Raw genomic sequence first — 15,833 nt, 5'->3', positions numbered from 1 at the left:
AGGGAGGAAGAGGGAGAGGGAGGGAGGGAGGGAGGGAGAGGGAATTGGAATCGACATGTAAAATTAAAAAAAAAAAAAAAAAAAAAAAAAAAAAAAAAAGAACAATGCCATTGCTAGGAAGAACTGGTCATGTAGACCTGGCCACTTACAGATATAAAGATCCTTACTGATTTCAGTGTCTGTTGAAGCAACTTGTTTCCTAGAAATTTTACTGGTGAACTGCCTGTCTGAGTAGCAAGTTTACCTGAGCCTGTCCACATGATCCTGCAGCTCTATGAAGCTTCTGTCTGCCTGGTCTACTCTATCTTGGCTTACTTGCTATAAAGGGTTTGCACTTTCTGCACCTAACTCCAAAACTGTGGTATAATTTTTTTTTTCTGTTTAATTAGGTTTCATCTAATCATGGTCTTTTCTGGCTCCAGAGGACGTAGGTGGTACATAGATGGATATGACCACTATGGCTTAGGAGTGTCTAGGCCCTATTGAGGTCACAGTAACTTCCTGCCTAGCTATGTGACTGTTGCAAATGCTGTTAAATCCTCAGAATTTGTTAGCAGCCGATTTTGACAGGTGTTTGAACTCCTGAAGATACTATGGTGTTTGCAAACAGTGTGCATAGTTTTGCGGAAACTTCTTTGGCAGGTGTTCATGCATCTGCCTTGGCCCCTTCAGAAATGGCGCTTATCACATCTGTTGGTGACATGAACATACAGGTGGAGATGATTAAGATGAATCAAATCAGAAATAAAAAATGTAAACAAAAGTATCTCCAGGTGTGAGTCCCCTAATTGTTTAAGCAATGCCAGTGGAATCTGATATTTAAAAGCAACATTAAAGACACTCAACAGGTTGTACTGATATATTTATGTGTAATAATAATAATAATCAGAGAAAAAGAGGCAATGGATTTGAGAGGTGGGCAACAAAGTCATTGGAGGGGAGAGATATGGTAAGGGTTGGAGGGAAGCATGGGAGGAGAAAATGATGTAACTACATTTTCATTAAAAACAAATTCACAAAAATTTAATTAAAATAAAATTAGAATTTAAATTTTAAAAATGGAATAAACAAGTTCTTCAACCTCAGCAATATTGATATTTGAAGTCCTGTGTACTTTCAGATGTTTAACAACACTGGCTGTTTAACTCATTAGATATAATTAGTACAACTCCCTATACTGTCTCCTACTATCTCCTGATCTTGCCAAATATGTTCTGCTAGTGGCAGGGAAAAGTTATTGTTGCTCCAGAACTCCTGGGATACAGCACAAAGTATCTGGAGGCTTTTGGGCTGGTGGCTGTTTCTGGTTGACTCACAGGCAGTTTTCATTTTGAAAACTGTGAAAGGGTATCTGCACCCTTCAGAGGCAATGAGAGCCCAAAACTCAGGGTTTGTGCTTCAGTCTACAGATCAGGGCATTTTCATCACTTCTCAAATCTTCAGGGATAGCATGCTCCTTCATCTAACATAATTTAAAGTTTCCACCAAGAACGTTGGTTGTGCCTTTTTCTTGAAGAAATGGGGAATGAGAATGAGTTCCCTGGATGCACCACAAAGCACCAGTCTTTCGAGAGAATGATGTCTGGTCCAAATCAAGAGGAAGGAGGAAGCCTTTGTAGAACAACAGTACAACATCAAGCTGGGAATGAGTATGCACGGATTCTTTGAAGCCAATGAGGCTGGGCTCCAGGGGGAGGATACTTCAGGGGCAGTTGAAGTTTAGAGAGACACCTAGGAGATGGGTTATACAGGGCACGGCAGGCCATGGGATAGACTTTGTATTCTTTCTGAATGGGAGGAGACTCCATCCATGGGAAGGTTCATGTGGGATCTACAGAATGAACTGAACAGTGTGCTAAAGTGAGTGCTTTGGACATGAAGGGAGCTGGGGTTTGCAAGAGTGGAAACAGATGAAGCGTAGAAGCTTTGTTCAGATGAAGATGACAGTGGCTTCCACTAGCAGTGGTGATGTAAGTGATGGAATCAAATTCAGCAGGTATTTTAATAATACAATCGGAAATGTTGGTGAGGTACTGCACAAGAGACATGAGAGAAAGAGGCATCAGTCTTCTCTCTAGGGCCAGAGCAATTGAGGAGATGATGGAACAGTTTACTGAGTAGTGAGCACTGTGGGAGGAGATGTTGAGAATTATCTTGTGCACATATTAAGGTTTTTAAGTTTATTAAATATCTGACTAAAGCTATAGAATAGGCCATCATATTGAAGAGAATATCTCTGGGAACAGAGTCATGTTATACATGCTAAGCTAATGTAGCTGGACAAGACCACCAAGGAAGTTCATACAGATCACGGTGGACTAAGGGATGAATCTTAATTGATGTAGCACTCAGGGACTTGAAAGATGAGGGCCAATGACAAAGTAAAGTGACAGAGAACCAGCAGTAAGGTGAAAGAAGAATCAGGACTTGTGACAAAGTATGTCTGAACAAGGAGGCAGAGACTGGCTATCAAATTCCTCCGAGACCAGGTAATGGAAATTCTCAGAGTCTCCAAAAGATCTGACAATTAGAGATAAGCTTCTGAATGTTCCCCAGAAGGGTGTATTTTAAAAGTGTGGTTGTCATCTTATGACAATATCTGGAGATGGTGGTGCTTTGAGAAAGTAGAACCAAGTGAGACCTACTGAGGACATTTTGGGTTTACCTCATGAAGGGGTGCTGTTCTCTCTTTTTGCTTCCTTGTGAGAACAGTTTCTTTCTCCTGCAACCTTGCCTATGATATATTCCTGGTCACAGGCTAATGCAACAGGGCCAAGGAATTGTGAACTGAAACCACAAATCCAAATAAACACCAACTCCTTTTAAATTGTTCATCTCAGTTTGTCACAGGGACAGGAAGCTGACTGACAGCTTTGCTAAGAGTTCTTTCCAGAACATAGGAAGGCAGAAAGGCTAGATATGGAAAACAGGAAGAGTGAGAGAGGGAAATGATCCTATGTCACCATTTCTAGAAGTTTTCTTACTAGGAAATTACTGAAACCAAATTTTATGAATTAAATGAGCTAATGAAGATTTTTTTTTCAAACAAAATTCCTAGGAAGAGTTTTGAGAAATATTTTAGAGGTCAATCAGCAGGACCTGGAGCTTTATGTGAACAGGAGAGGTGAATGGAGAAGGCAAAAAGATGTCTAGTAGATATTTGCATAAAAGAGTGTGAATCCTAAGAAAGACTGGAATATACATTTGATTTGGAGGAAATTCCTAAAACAAGCATTGATTGCATTCTACTATTTATTCACTTGGAGGAGGCAGGCCATGGCCATGTGTGGAGGTAGATGACAGTTTGCTGGAGTCAATTCTTTCCTTCTACCACGTGGGTCTCAGCAATAGAACTCAGGCTCAAACTTAGCTCACCAGGCTTGGTGACAGGGCCTTTACCCACAGAGCCATTTCACCAGTCTACTTTTCTATAGTTTACATAAAATTATATCAACCTACCAAAGAGAATTAAATCAAAATAGTAATAGTAAAGCCTTGGGCATAGGTCAGTAATAAAGTACTTGCTTAACATATTCAAGACCTGGGTTCAACTCCAAGTGCATGATGGCAAAAATCACATTTATCTCTGTGTAAAGGTATTTCCTGAGTATATTGCATTTATAATGGTTGTGCCACTGTATCTTTATTCCATACAATCAAGATATAAATAGAACGAAGTAATGGTGGGACCTCAGAATTCAGATAGAGCCTCAAGTAGAGTTTGTATCTTTGCAGAATGTACCTATCAAGTCAAAGATACTACATTTATTACTTAGGCTGTTTTCTGCTGCCCATGGTAAAAATAGTTTTGATGATGATTACTAAAGCTAGATTTTGTTACATGAAGAAGTAAATGAGCGAAACGCCAGAAGAATGGATAGTATTAGATATAAAAACAGATGGGAAATTCATACATTGTGGGGTATGGGAACAACCCTTCTCTTGTTCAGTAAGTAACAGCCCAGAGGGGACCCCAGAGTAAAACATCCCTAAGTGACACTCACAGTTACCATTGGCATTGTGAGGACTTTAAAACCACAGATAAATCTGATGTGGTGACACGTGACTTCAATCCCAGCATTGGGGAGACATCATGGGTCAAGGCCAAAATGGGCTACTTGGTGAGACTCTACTGTTATGGTTAGGTTAATTGTCAATTTAGCATAGTGTAGAATCACTTGCAAAGATAATATCAATGAGAGGTTGTCTAGATCAGGTTATCCTATGAGGATTGCCTTGATTGCCTTATTTAATGTGGGAGATTCAGCCTGAAGGGGGCAGCTTGGGATCCTGAATTCTATTAAGAGTATAGGAAGTTACCTGAGTATTAAGCAGTTAATTCATTTCTCTCTGCTCTTGATTATGAATGTAATATAACTAGCTGTCTAACTTCCTGCCACCTTGACAGTCCTGCAATAATGAACTGTAACTTGGAAATATAAGTCAAATTAAGCTTTTTATCCCATAAGCTGTTTTTGTTGTAATATTTTATCACAGTGACAGAAATGAAACTAGGACATCATTGAACTCACAAAAAGAAAGAAACAATATTATACGGCAAAGCTGTTTTCTTTCAGAGCATATTTTCCAGACCGGAATTAGACAAAGCAAGCAAAGACATGGAATAAAGAAGGTCAATGAAGGACATGAAGCTACAACAGAAAATAAATGAATCAACCAGTTCAAAATACCTCCTCCAGCCCACACAACTAATGTTTCAATTCCAAGTGATAATCAATCTGGCACTGATTACCAGTGTTTGGCAGGTGTATTTATGGTTTGTATTAATGTTTATTTCTGTTTCCAGATTTAAGAAACAGATCTGAGTGGATGCCCCTTTCCTTCCTCTGCCCAAGTAGGTCTTTGAATCAAGGGACAATAACTGGTTTGACAAACAGGGTTGTGCCCATGATGATAAGCCCTGTAACCATTAGTCCTGTTTACTTATGAATGATATACAGGCTATGATGAGTCTCTTCCTTTTGGCCCATATGAATCCATGATGAACTTTCATGAAGTGAGAAATAATGGAGGGCAGCAGCCACACCCTTTCTGTTAGAGGCTCATAGGTATCTAGAGACGAACAGCTCTGAGATGCATTCAGTGGCACATTTGTGATTTCAGTGAAATTCTAAAATTTTGTAATCTGTGTCTTCTAGGAGTGTTTTAAGTAGGCAATTATTCTATCTGATCCCAACTGATGGTTGTTACAATGTCAGTAATTTATCTTATATCCTCCGTATTCTTGATTCTGTGGTTCCATTATGTACTCTTATCATCCAACTAGTTAACTGCTCCAAATATACTTACTCGAGAGAAATGATGCTGACTTTTGACTAAGAAATATAACAAGTTTTAAATACAAGAAAGAGAAAATTAGAGGCCTTACCATTCAAGATAGTTTTCTACAAACGCAGACATGGGGCTGATCTGTACTGTGTAAGTGTCGTTTGCAGAATACTCAAAGAGTCCGTAGTAAGGGTTGAAGAGCTCCTGAGACAAAAGGAAGAAGAATTCTCGAGAAGGGCCACTGTAGTCCAGGCTGCAAAGGAAACACAGGTCCAGGAAGTTCACCTTTGTGATAGTTTCTTATCCAGATCCTAGTAAGATCTTTCAGGTATGGGACCTGAGAAGCAGGAAGCAAGCAGCCTCTCCTCTTCATAGTGAACTCCAAGTGGAAGTATCAATTTATAGTAGAAAACGAAGGTGTAGTAAATATTTTCTTATTCTTGTTTTTTTTTTTTGTTTTTTGTTTTTTGAGACAGGATTTCTCTATGTAGCCTTGGCTGTCCTGGAACTTGCTCTGTAGATCAGGCTGGCCTTGAACCTGCCTCTGCCTCCCAAGTGCTGGAATTAAAGGTGTGGGCCACTATTGCTGAGCCATGATTTGAGGTTTTTTTTTTTTTTTTTTTTTTTTTTTTTTTTTTAAACCAAATGTCTATGAATGAACTGCTATGGTAGTTGTCTTTAAACTTTCTCCCCTTTAAGTCATCTATAGGACAAAACACACAGCTGAACCATTACAAACAAGACCTTATTGTGGACATAGAAACATTTCCTACAAAAGTATGTGCATTTATGGACGTGTGTGTGTGTGTGTGTGTGTTTGTGTGTGTGTATACAAGCTTACAAGCACATTTTCCTTTTCCTTCTAGGGAGTTACATTTCACATTTAAGTGATTCATGAAATCACAAAAAGCATCTGCAAACTTTAATATATAATTTGATATATGTATTTTGGAAAAAAGAGGTTCCCCCTACCCAGGAATTTACAACACCTACAAAGAAAATGTTCAGTGTTTGAGGATTTTAATTTGTACTATACTTTGATCATGGGATTTCAGACTCTGGGACATGCCAATAACTCACATTTGCTTTTCTTTCTCCTTCTTTTTCTTTAAAGAGCAAGATTTGAGAATGTCGGGGGGGGGAATAGAAAAGCTTACTGATAAGATATGCTCGGAGTCACATTAGGCCAGTATTTATAGCTACTCTATCCTTCCCTGAGAGAAATTCCCCCTCATTCCTGGGATTTGATTTCCCCACACTGATCTATCTGTATGAAGCTGATGGTGCCTCACCCTTCCTCTCCAACAAAGGTGATGTAGAGCTTGTTTCTCTGGAGCTCCTTCCGGGAGTAAGCCATCACCTGATTGAAGGTCCCCTCCAGCAAGTGGTCTCGGCGGATAATGAGCCTGAGAATGAAAGGTGATGGTGAATGGAAGCAAGGAAGTGGGTGCTGAGCACTGCTGAATGCGAGTCATGGGTGCTCAATATTACGTCTTCACTCACTGGCTTCTCTAATGAGAGAGGAGAGGACAAGGTAGGGTTCTATCAGTCCGGCACTGGGCTTGACACATTCAAATTACTGGCACACAAAGAACACATGTGTGCTTATAATTGGACATGTATTTAAAACCGTTTTCCTGTCAACTGGTATTATGTCTTCTAGGTTAGGAGGTATCTTCAGTTAGGATTTTAAGTTTGAGCTCAGCTTTTCAACTGAAATAATAAACCCAGGGGTCAGGTAACACCTCTTCTACTTGGACCTCATGGCAAAGCTTCTGAGAGTCCACAAATCTGAGAAATGAACTAAAATTTCCCTTGATTACTCTGACATGAGATAAGTAGAGGATTTTAGTTCTGTTTAAGGGTCTTTGTTTTCTAAAACAGTCTATTGTTGATGCCGTGTACCTCTTTGCCTTAAATTTACAGTTATTTTTCTTTTTCTTCCCCTTTCCTGTCTTTTCCCTTTCTTCCAATTACTTGAACACTTTCCTTTTTCTCTTCCAACTTTCTAATTTTCCCATTCCTCTCTTTCAGGCTATCAGTATTACCATATTAGTATCTCCAATATTTGATGTTGCAAAAAGTGAACAGATGAGTAAGGCTACTCCCTTAATTTAGGGGCAAATACTAGGTACTCACTTAATTTTACCAGGACCCTGACCAAATCCTTTGGCTTCCAGTTTTCGGTAGAAATTGCGTAGTTTAGCTTCAAAATCCCTTCGGTATGGTGAAGGGGCTCTTGCGCTGGCTCTCTGTAAACCTGTAGAGAGAAACAGTCTATGTCATAATTTTTCAACCAAGAATGAATGTACAGAGTGACAGTAGAATAAATACCCACCGAAGCATGTTCCTAGCCTTTGTGGGCATCTAAGAAGTTACTTTCAGTTACTTTTATATTACACTGAAGTTAAATAGTAAAAAGAAAAATGGATTATGATGGGAACGTTTATGTCTTCCACTTAAATTATTTAAGTTGTGTTTGTATAAAAGCCCTTCCATGGGAATTGCCTTGATTTGCTTAGTCCTTGAATAATTTGAGAGTATTAGCATAAAATAAACTAAATAAAAGTTTCCTTGTAAGCAGTCATAAGAAATGACTGAAGGCAGCAAGAGGCAATAGGCCCTTAGTGTGCATATTTCCCATGCTTCTGCATTGATACTTATGCTGGAAGAAAAGAAACATGCTTATACACTAGGGCTCAGACACTTAGTTGTTTATATTAGATCAACATATCATAAACTGTGTAACTGAATGTGAAAGCTGTCAAATATTTTCTGAACATGTAACAACCAAAAGTTAATTTAAAACCAAACAAATCTCTAGTGCATCTTGCAGTTCTCTCCCATGCTTTCCAGACCCTCACTGCAGCATTGGTCTGAACATACCACTTGCACATGTTGTACTGTGCTCATTGTCATGACATGTGATGCCAATGAATACCACCTCAACATCGCAGACAATTGCATACTATGAATTACAGTGTTATTGCTCAAGTACAGATTTTTTTTTTTTAATTCTTAAAGAAACAAAGATTCAACTACAGAAAATAAAGACTTCAGTATTTTCCTGCTGTCATTCCTCAGTATATAAATATCAAATTAATATGTCTTTGGATTGAGTTGGTTTAGAGTGTTTGATTTAAAAAGCCTTCCATGAGTTTCATTAAAAATTCATTTAATGAATATGGGTTTAGGGTTAGAACAGAATGTCCATAGTCTCTGAAATAGCCACAAGTAGTCTTCTGTCATATTTATTTGTAAAAGCAACATTCTTAGAAAGGCCAGTTATGAGACCACAATGTTAGAGAACTCTGAAAAACATTGGACACACTGTATGATTCACAATATCAGATAGTTAGCATAATTACTGTGCAAACTTTCTTTCACCTGTAATAAATGCATTTGAAATGCTTGGAACAGCCATCACGATTCAATAACAAGTTAAGGTGGGGTTTACCTCTGAAAAGGGCCATAGAGTAAATATTTGAGGCTTTTCAGGCCACACAGTTATTTTTTCCTAGTATTGCTCATCTCTGTTGCTGTTAGTATCAAAGCACCCACAGAAAATACAAATATGAATAAACATGGGAAGACTCCTAGAATCACTACTTAGAAATACTGAGGTTTGATTTGATTTTAGTGCTTCAGTTGGGCATAATAAAATACCCCTGTAATGTCTGTATCTGGGTGGCTAGAACAAGATACCCATGAGATTGAAGCTAGCCTGGGCTAACCAATTCAGCTCTATCTCATCTTCTTTATCAATCATTTAGAAACATAAACAAGTCCCATTGTAGCTTAGGGGGAAACTATAGAAACAGGCAGCAGTTTGTTAATACCTGATTTTAATTTAGACAATTTAAAAGGACGAAGAAAACACACACACACACACACACACACACACACACACACACACACACACACACAGAGAGAGAGAGAGAGAGAGAGAGAGAGAGAGCTATTTTGAATTTCCTTTCAGCCGATGAAAACACATATGACCACTTAGGTGACACCAGACCAGAATTTCAAGTTACCTGGGGAGTTCTGGGGTGAGGAACAGGGTGAACAGCGTGGAGAGAAGCTATACCCAGGGTGGAAGGCAGATTGCAAGGGGACATAAGACATAATCTCTTCTTCAAAGAGACTGTAAAGGTTTGAAAGAGGAAAGTTAGTTGTTTACCCCATGAAAAAGTATGCACGATTGTGTAAGAGCAGTTAGAGCTGCCATTTGCAAATTCTCTGGTTCTTTAATCCTCGCTTAACCTTATGACAAAAATCTCCATCAATAACTTTACAGTCCCCAAATCTAGAGAGAAGGATGCATAGCAAGGTCTGTTGATCAAGGACAGAAGCTCTACTTCTAAGATCTTCTAGAACAAATGGAAAGTGTTTGATTCTCAACTTTTTCAGGGTAGCTCCAAACCCTTCTCTAAGCTCTCCACCCATGCTCTATTGTAGCTTTTCAAGGTCTCAGGTCCAGCCCCTTACCTCAACAAAATGACTAGATCTGCATCACAGGACAATTTCTCAAGCCCATGATTACCCTCTGTCCGAATATAATGGATTTTCTCCCTAGAATCAAAGTTGAAAAGAAATGAGAATTACATATCAACTCAAAAGCTAAGGAGTGAATAAATAAGTACTTTTAGATTTATTTTTATCCCCCTTTGCAAATGGCTAACAGCATTCTCTGACATCTGGTGCATTTCATCATGCTCAAAGGTTGTCAGAATTCTCAGGATGCTTTATAAGTGGTGGCTTTTCTGAGACTCACACAGAGTCAGAAGTTGAGGAGCACAGTAAAGTCAGAGTCTGATTGAGATAGACAAGAGCACAGTAAGGCCAGCTGGAGCTGTGAAAAGACCTCTCTTGGCTAAAGGTATATTGGAAGGCACAAGAGAACAAAATGAAGGCTGTCTCTAGAGAAATCTTGTACCTGACAGAAAATATGTAATGGCACACGGGAAACAGAGGGAGCCTAGCCTTTTGAGTGACAAGAGTATCCAGGTTTAATCAAAGCATAGAGCTCATTCTATCTTTGGTTACTCAAGTTACCCATTTTGATCTCCAACTCTAATTTGGAAAATTATTCAAGTAAGTCTATAGGTAAGAAGTATTTATTTTGCTCAAATTGATTTCTCAATTTGCTTCCCTGAAAATACCAACACTACTACTCTCAGCCTTTATTCTATATATGCATGCTTCGAATGAGTTAACTTTTGTTTTTCACAGTTAAATTTGGGGAAAATTTAAGGATTGATTTTATTTTTAAATATTTAACTTTTTGATATAAAATTTTATTTTGATATAAAATAAAATAGAAACACAAAGAGATCTTCTATAAACTTCACTCAGTTTGCCCCAGTAGGGAATATTGCCAAAGCAACATTATTTTCTCCCTGACAGTGACTTCATATATATGGGCATTTTATTTAAGCTTTCAATTTCACTTCTTTATTTTTTGTTGAGAATTTCATATATAAGTACCGTATTTATATCATTTCCACCACTCTCCACTTCCTATGGCTCCACTCCTTCTAAAATTGAAGACTTTTTTCTTTAACTATTATTGTAGAACGGATATATTTTTTAAGATAAGGGGTTTCTACTAAAATATGCAAAATGTTGCTGGACAGGGACATGCCTTAATGTCCATCCTCTATAAAGTATCACTGCATTGATTGCTATAAGCAAAAGCTGAGGGCTGTTCACAGTGGCTTCTCTAACTGGGTTTTGGAAAAGAAAACAGGCTGGTCTACATACTTTTCAGGGAGTGACGGAAGCCTATCTCCTTAACTATCTACTCCAAAATACCTATAATACATGTAAGTAAGTCAGTGTATAAAAATGGATATACAGTTCAAATGGGAATTTTCTCATTTGTGCTGACAATGTTCCCTCAAGAGCCAAAGGCCATCTAAAACAGGCATAGAAGCCCTCTTTTGAGTTGCTGGTCAGGACTGTCCAAGAGAATCCCAAAGCAAAGGTGATTGCTACTGCCCTTGGTTGTCCTGCAGAGATGGAAGGTAAGCCCCAATCTTTAAAGATACCACATGTACTTCTAAAATGTGGACCCTAGGGCCTTGAGATAGATCTGATCTGAAAGCTTTCTCCCTGAGGGATAGCTTCCATGGTACCAGAAAGTACCATGCAAGGTTCCAAAGGAAGAAAGCAACCAACAGCCCTACCCAGTTATGATGCCTGTGAACTACAACAAAGACCAGCATGGCATTATAACCCCAAGAAGGTCATGGGCCATTCATATCTTGGTGGTAATCAAGAGTTATGTAGTTGGACTTACAATTGGACCTGCTCAACAAGGGGGAAATGGTTCTGGGATAATCACTGGGGTGAAGAGAAAGCTCACAGAATGGGAGAGAACAGTTATATATCTTACAGAGGTTCAATATTATAAAAAATAAAGTACTTAAACAGTTAAAAAAAACCCATTACCCATTAAAAATGGGCCTGTGACATGAACAAAGAATTCTCAAAATTACAAAGATATATGATAAAGGATAAAGATAAAGAATATAGTATATGGTATATAGGATAAAGACAAAGGATAAAGAATACCTCTAAAAAAGGTTCACCATCCTAGCAATTAGGGAAATGCCTTTGAGATTTCATCTTACCCCAGTCAGAATGGTACAGATCAAGAAAGCAATTGACAATAAATGAGGGAGATACTATGGGGGAAAGGATACTTGTATCCACTGTTGGTGGCTTGTAAATTGGTCTAGCCACTATGGAAATTATGTGGAGAATTCTCAGAAAGTTAAAAACAAGTTCACCATATGATCCAGTTATACCATGCTTGGCCTGTGGCCAAAGGGCTGAACACCCTACTCCTCAGCTTCATTTCTGCCGATTCACAATATTTAGAAAGTGGGAACAGCCCAATGTCATTCATTTAACTGATGAATGGATAATGAAAGTGTGGCAATTACACACTATGGAATACTATTCAGCTTTAAAGAAAAGTGAAAGCATGAGAATCTCAGGTAAATGGTTGGAACTAGAAAAGATCATGTTGAGTGAAGTAACCCAGAGCCAGAAAGACAAATGATGCCTGTTCTTTCTCATCTGAGGTTCCGAGCCTAGATCTTTAGATGGGAGTACATAGTCTGTAGTAACTGCAGAAACCAGGGAAGGAAAAAGGACCTGGGGTGGGAGTGAGCAACAGAGAGGGGAAAAACAAAATGATCTAATGGGGGGGAAATGGGAAGGACAAGAAGGCTCAGGGAAGGGGGAGGTAGATAAATACAGAAGGAGGCTAAAATAACAGTAAGATGCTTGAAAAAGTCGTAAGGAAGAATACTATTAACTATCTACCAATATGCATAAGTTGGTGTATAAGTGTACATTTATGATTTTTTTTTATTTTTGCAGCACATAACTTTTTAAGTAAAAACAAATATTGGAAGTTAAGCTATGAATCTAATTCTGCATTATGACAAGATCTCCAAGCAATTGATTAATGTTTTTACAGTTTGAAAACCACTGGCTTAGAGGACACTGCCCATATTTTAGGATTTACCCTACCTGTGCAAGAGCAGAAGAAAAATAGCAAGCTGTAGAAAGAATCCATCTTATCTGGAATGAACTCCTATCCACAAATAAAAGTTGTGTTCTGCAAAATGTGCCTGCCACTATTAATTATTACTGTATGTTGACTCTGATCTAGCTTATCTTTTTATCTTGTATTGTTATTAAGAGTTCATTTCCATATGTTTCACTTTTCATCCTACTCAGTGAGACAGATTTTTTTCTAAAGATAACTCAACTCCTAACATGATTCTAACAATGCCAAGTGTGCAGAATGACAATGCCTGAATATATAGCTTTAAGCCTTTTCAAACCAGATAATAGAATTTCTGATAGAGAATACTACAATTTTGTTAGATAACTCTGAAATGAATGTTTAGTTGCTATGTACAAAGACAACACATTTGTGGTTGATTATTTGATGGGGGAAGTCCTTCTGTATATATGTTTCTCCTATTGGCTGATGGATAAAACACTCTGATTGACCAATAGCCAGGCAGGAAATATGGGCCGGGCTACCAGATGAGGAGAATTCTGGGGAGGGGATGCAGAGAGGAGCCCCCAGACAGATGCCATGTAGCTGCTGAGGGAGCAAGATACCCAGGCATTTTCTGGTAAGATAAGACCATGTTAATAAAAATGAAGTCACATACAAGTAATATTATACAGGCTGGACAGTATGTATTTATGAATATGTATGTACATACATATATGTATTTAACAGCAAATAATGAAAAAATAAGGCCATGAACCCAAAAGAGAAAGAAGAGGTATATTAGTGAGTTTGGAGGGAGGAAAAGGAAGAGGGAAATGATGTAATTATATTATAATCTCAAAACTAAAAATATTACATGTGACATACATAATAGGATTGAAATAGCTTACATATAATACTTTGTGTTTGATTATTCTTGAGAGTTGCTACCTAATTGTTTTATCACTAAACAAGTATAATTCAAAACAAAAAATAATTTAGATGATGCTTCCTAGAAACAACCTTTAATGAAAACTATCTGGTTTCCTTCCTTTTTTCCTCCAAACAAGTTTAACACTATATAACTGGATAGGGCTGTCTTCTTTGAGAAATTTTCCAGAACACTGGGCCCTTCCTTTTCAGGATTCAAGTTAAAACTTCTACACAGGACTGGAAGGTGTCATCATCCTCAGTGGGTCCCACTCCATAGTGTTGCTTTTCAACCTGGAAAATGACTGGAAGGATGAAGTGTTCTAGGGATGGGAAATGAACCCTACCTGAGTGTGTGGTTTCTTGCCAAGCTTGGCTGACGTTCTTGTAGCATTTCAAAAATGTTTGGCTGGCGAAGAAATGCCACAATCTTGTCATTATATGCTGAAACAGAAAAAAAAAATGCAGAACAGTACTTGATGTAGATGTCTATAAAATTCCCACTTGATCCTAAGGAATAATGTAGACATTTGGAGTTCTTTTAAGGAAACAAAGCTCATGCATAAAAATAGGACAACATAGAATTATTATCTTAAAAGATAAGTAGAAGAGCTCAGTCTGAGCAGGAATCTATAAGTCACAGGTAGTGTGTTACATCATCCACATCTAGATGGCAGATGAAGATTAGAACAGCTCTCCTGTAGAGAGCTAGAACAGCTAGCCTTTGTAGTTCTTTTCCAAAGTTACTATGACAAAAATCCTTTGTGAGTTCAATGAAATCCTTTTCTGAACGTTGAACACTTGCTATGTGTTGATGGCTATGTGCTGGTTTTCTAGTCACAGGGATGAAAATACACATTATTCAAACTCTCTCACTCCATTTTGCTGAGTATGAGTGTTTTGAAGTTCAATAGTTGAAGTTGGGAATGATGGCTATGCAAGCTTCCCTCGTGCATACATAGGAAGGGAGGCTAGGTTAAAGAGTACACAGAACAACCATCTTATTCAGCTGTAAACCAAGAATTCCCATTGGTGCAATAGTGGCACGAACATGACAGAGTGTCGTCAACCACTTTATAAAATTGATTTAGGACTTGCTTTACTCTAGTCTGGTATTCTTTTATTTATTTATTTTTTTTATTTTACATATTGATCCCAGTTCCCTCTCCCTCCCCCCTCCCTCCCTCTTTCCCTCTCTCTTATCCTTCCATTCCTCCCAACTACTCCCCACCCCCCTTCACATGTAGAGTGATGCTTTCCAGGAGGGAGTCATCTAAATCTGTCAAGTCATTTGGAGTAGGGACTAGGCCTTCTCTCCTACCTCTAGGTTAAGGGAGTATCCCCCCATGGGGAAGTGCTCCCAAATTCCTTTTGTGCACCAGGGATACCAGACTAGATGGTGGATAAGTTAGTCGTCTATCTTATTATTAGGGAAGGGCATTTATGGTAGCCTTTCCACTGTTGCTCAAATTGTTAGTTGGGGTCAGTCTTATAGGTCTCTGGACATTTCTCTAGATTCAGTTTTCTCTTCAAACCTATAATGGCTCCCTCTCTTATTCTCTCTCTCTCTCTCTCTCTCTCCCTCTCTCTCTCTCTCTCTTTCTCACCTGTGTTTTTACTATTTATGTTTAGACTCACAGAGGAACGTGGCTTCTGTTTGGACAGAAGCTTCTTTTTTTGCTGTGGACAGTGGTTAGTACAGAGACTCACAACTGGTTAAAAATGCAGAGAATAAGCAGCTGTGGAGCACTCAGCCCTAAATGGGACCTCTGTAACACACTCCCTCCACTCAGGGATCAAGATACATCACAGAAAATGGGGCAGAAAGAGTATAAGAGACAGGAGGTTGGAAAAGACAGGACAAAACAATGTCTTCTGGATATGCAGGGTTATTACAAACTCACAGCAGCTGTAGTTGCCTATACAAGATCTGAATAAAATCAAGCCAGTCAACATTCCAGCATGCATGGTGAGGGGGTTCATGAGGCCCCATTCCTAACTGAAGAGTTATTAGCCATTGTTGTCTGGTAGAAGAGGGAGAGTCAATTTTTCAGTAGTGTGAGCTTTGGTAGGTTGTACATTGTCCAGCAGG

The 15,833-nt window shown here is 38.6% G+C and overlaps 1 protein-coding gene across 1 annotated transcript in view; it reads right to left on the bottom strand.

The window, feature by feature from the left end:
• Hecw1 (HECT, C2 and WW domain containing E3 ubiquitin protein ligase 1) overlaps positions 1–15,833 on the bottom strand; it is a 245,792-nt gene that overhangs the window by 16,445 nt on the left and 213,514 nt on the right. Inside the window, 6 exon segments of the mRNA XM_051194725.1 lie at positions 5,390–5,542; positions 6,582–6,695; positions 7,429–7,549; positions 9,324–9,433; positions 9,778–9,861; positions 14,089–14,185. Of these exon segments, the coding sequence (XP_051050682.1) occupies positions 5,390–5,542; positions 6,582–6,695; positions 7,429–7,549; positions 9,324–9,433; positions 9,778–9,861; positions 14,089–14,185 (679 nt within the window).

The sequence above is a fragment of the Phodopus roborovskii genome, unplaced genomic scaffold (genome assembly GCF_943737965.1).
Source record: "Phodopus roborovskii unplaced genomic scaffold, PHOROB, whole genome shotgun sequence".
NCBI lineage: Eukaryota > Metazoa > Chordata > Mammalia > Rodentia > Cricetidae > Phodopus > Phodopus roborovskii.
The sequence above is the reverse complement of the archived record's forward strand: the minus strand, read 5'-3'. Positions and strand labels throughout refer to the sequence as shown.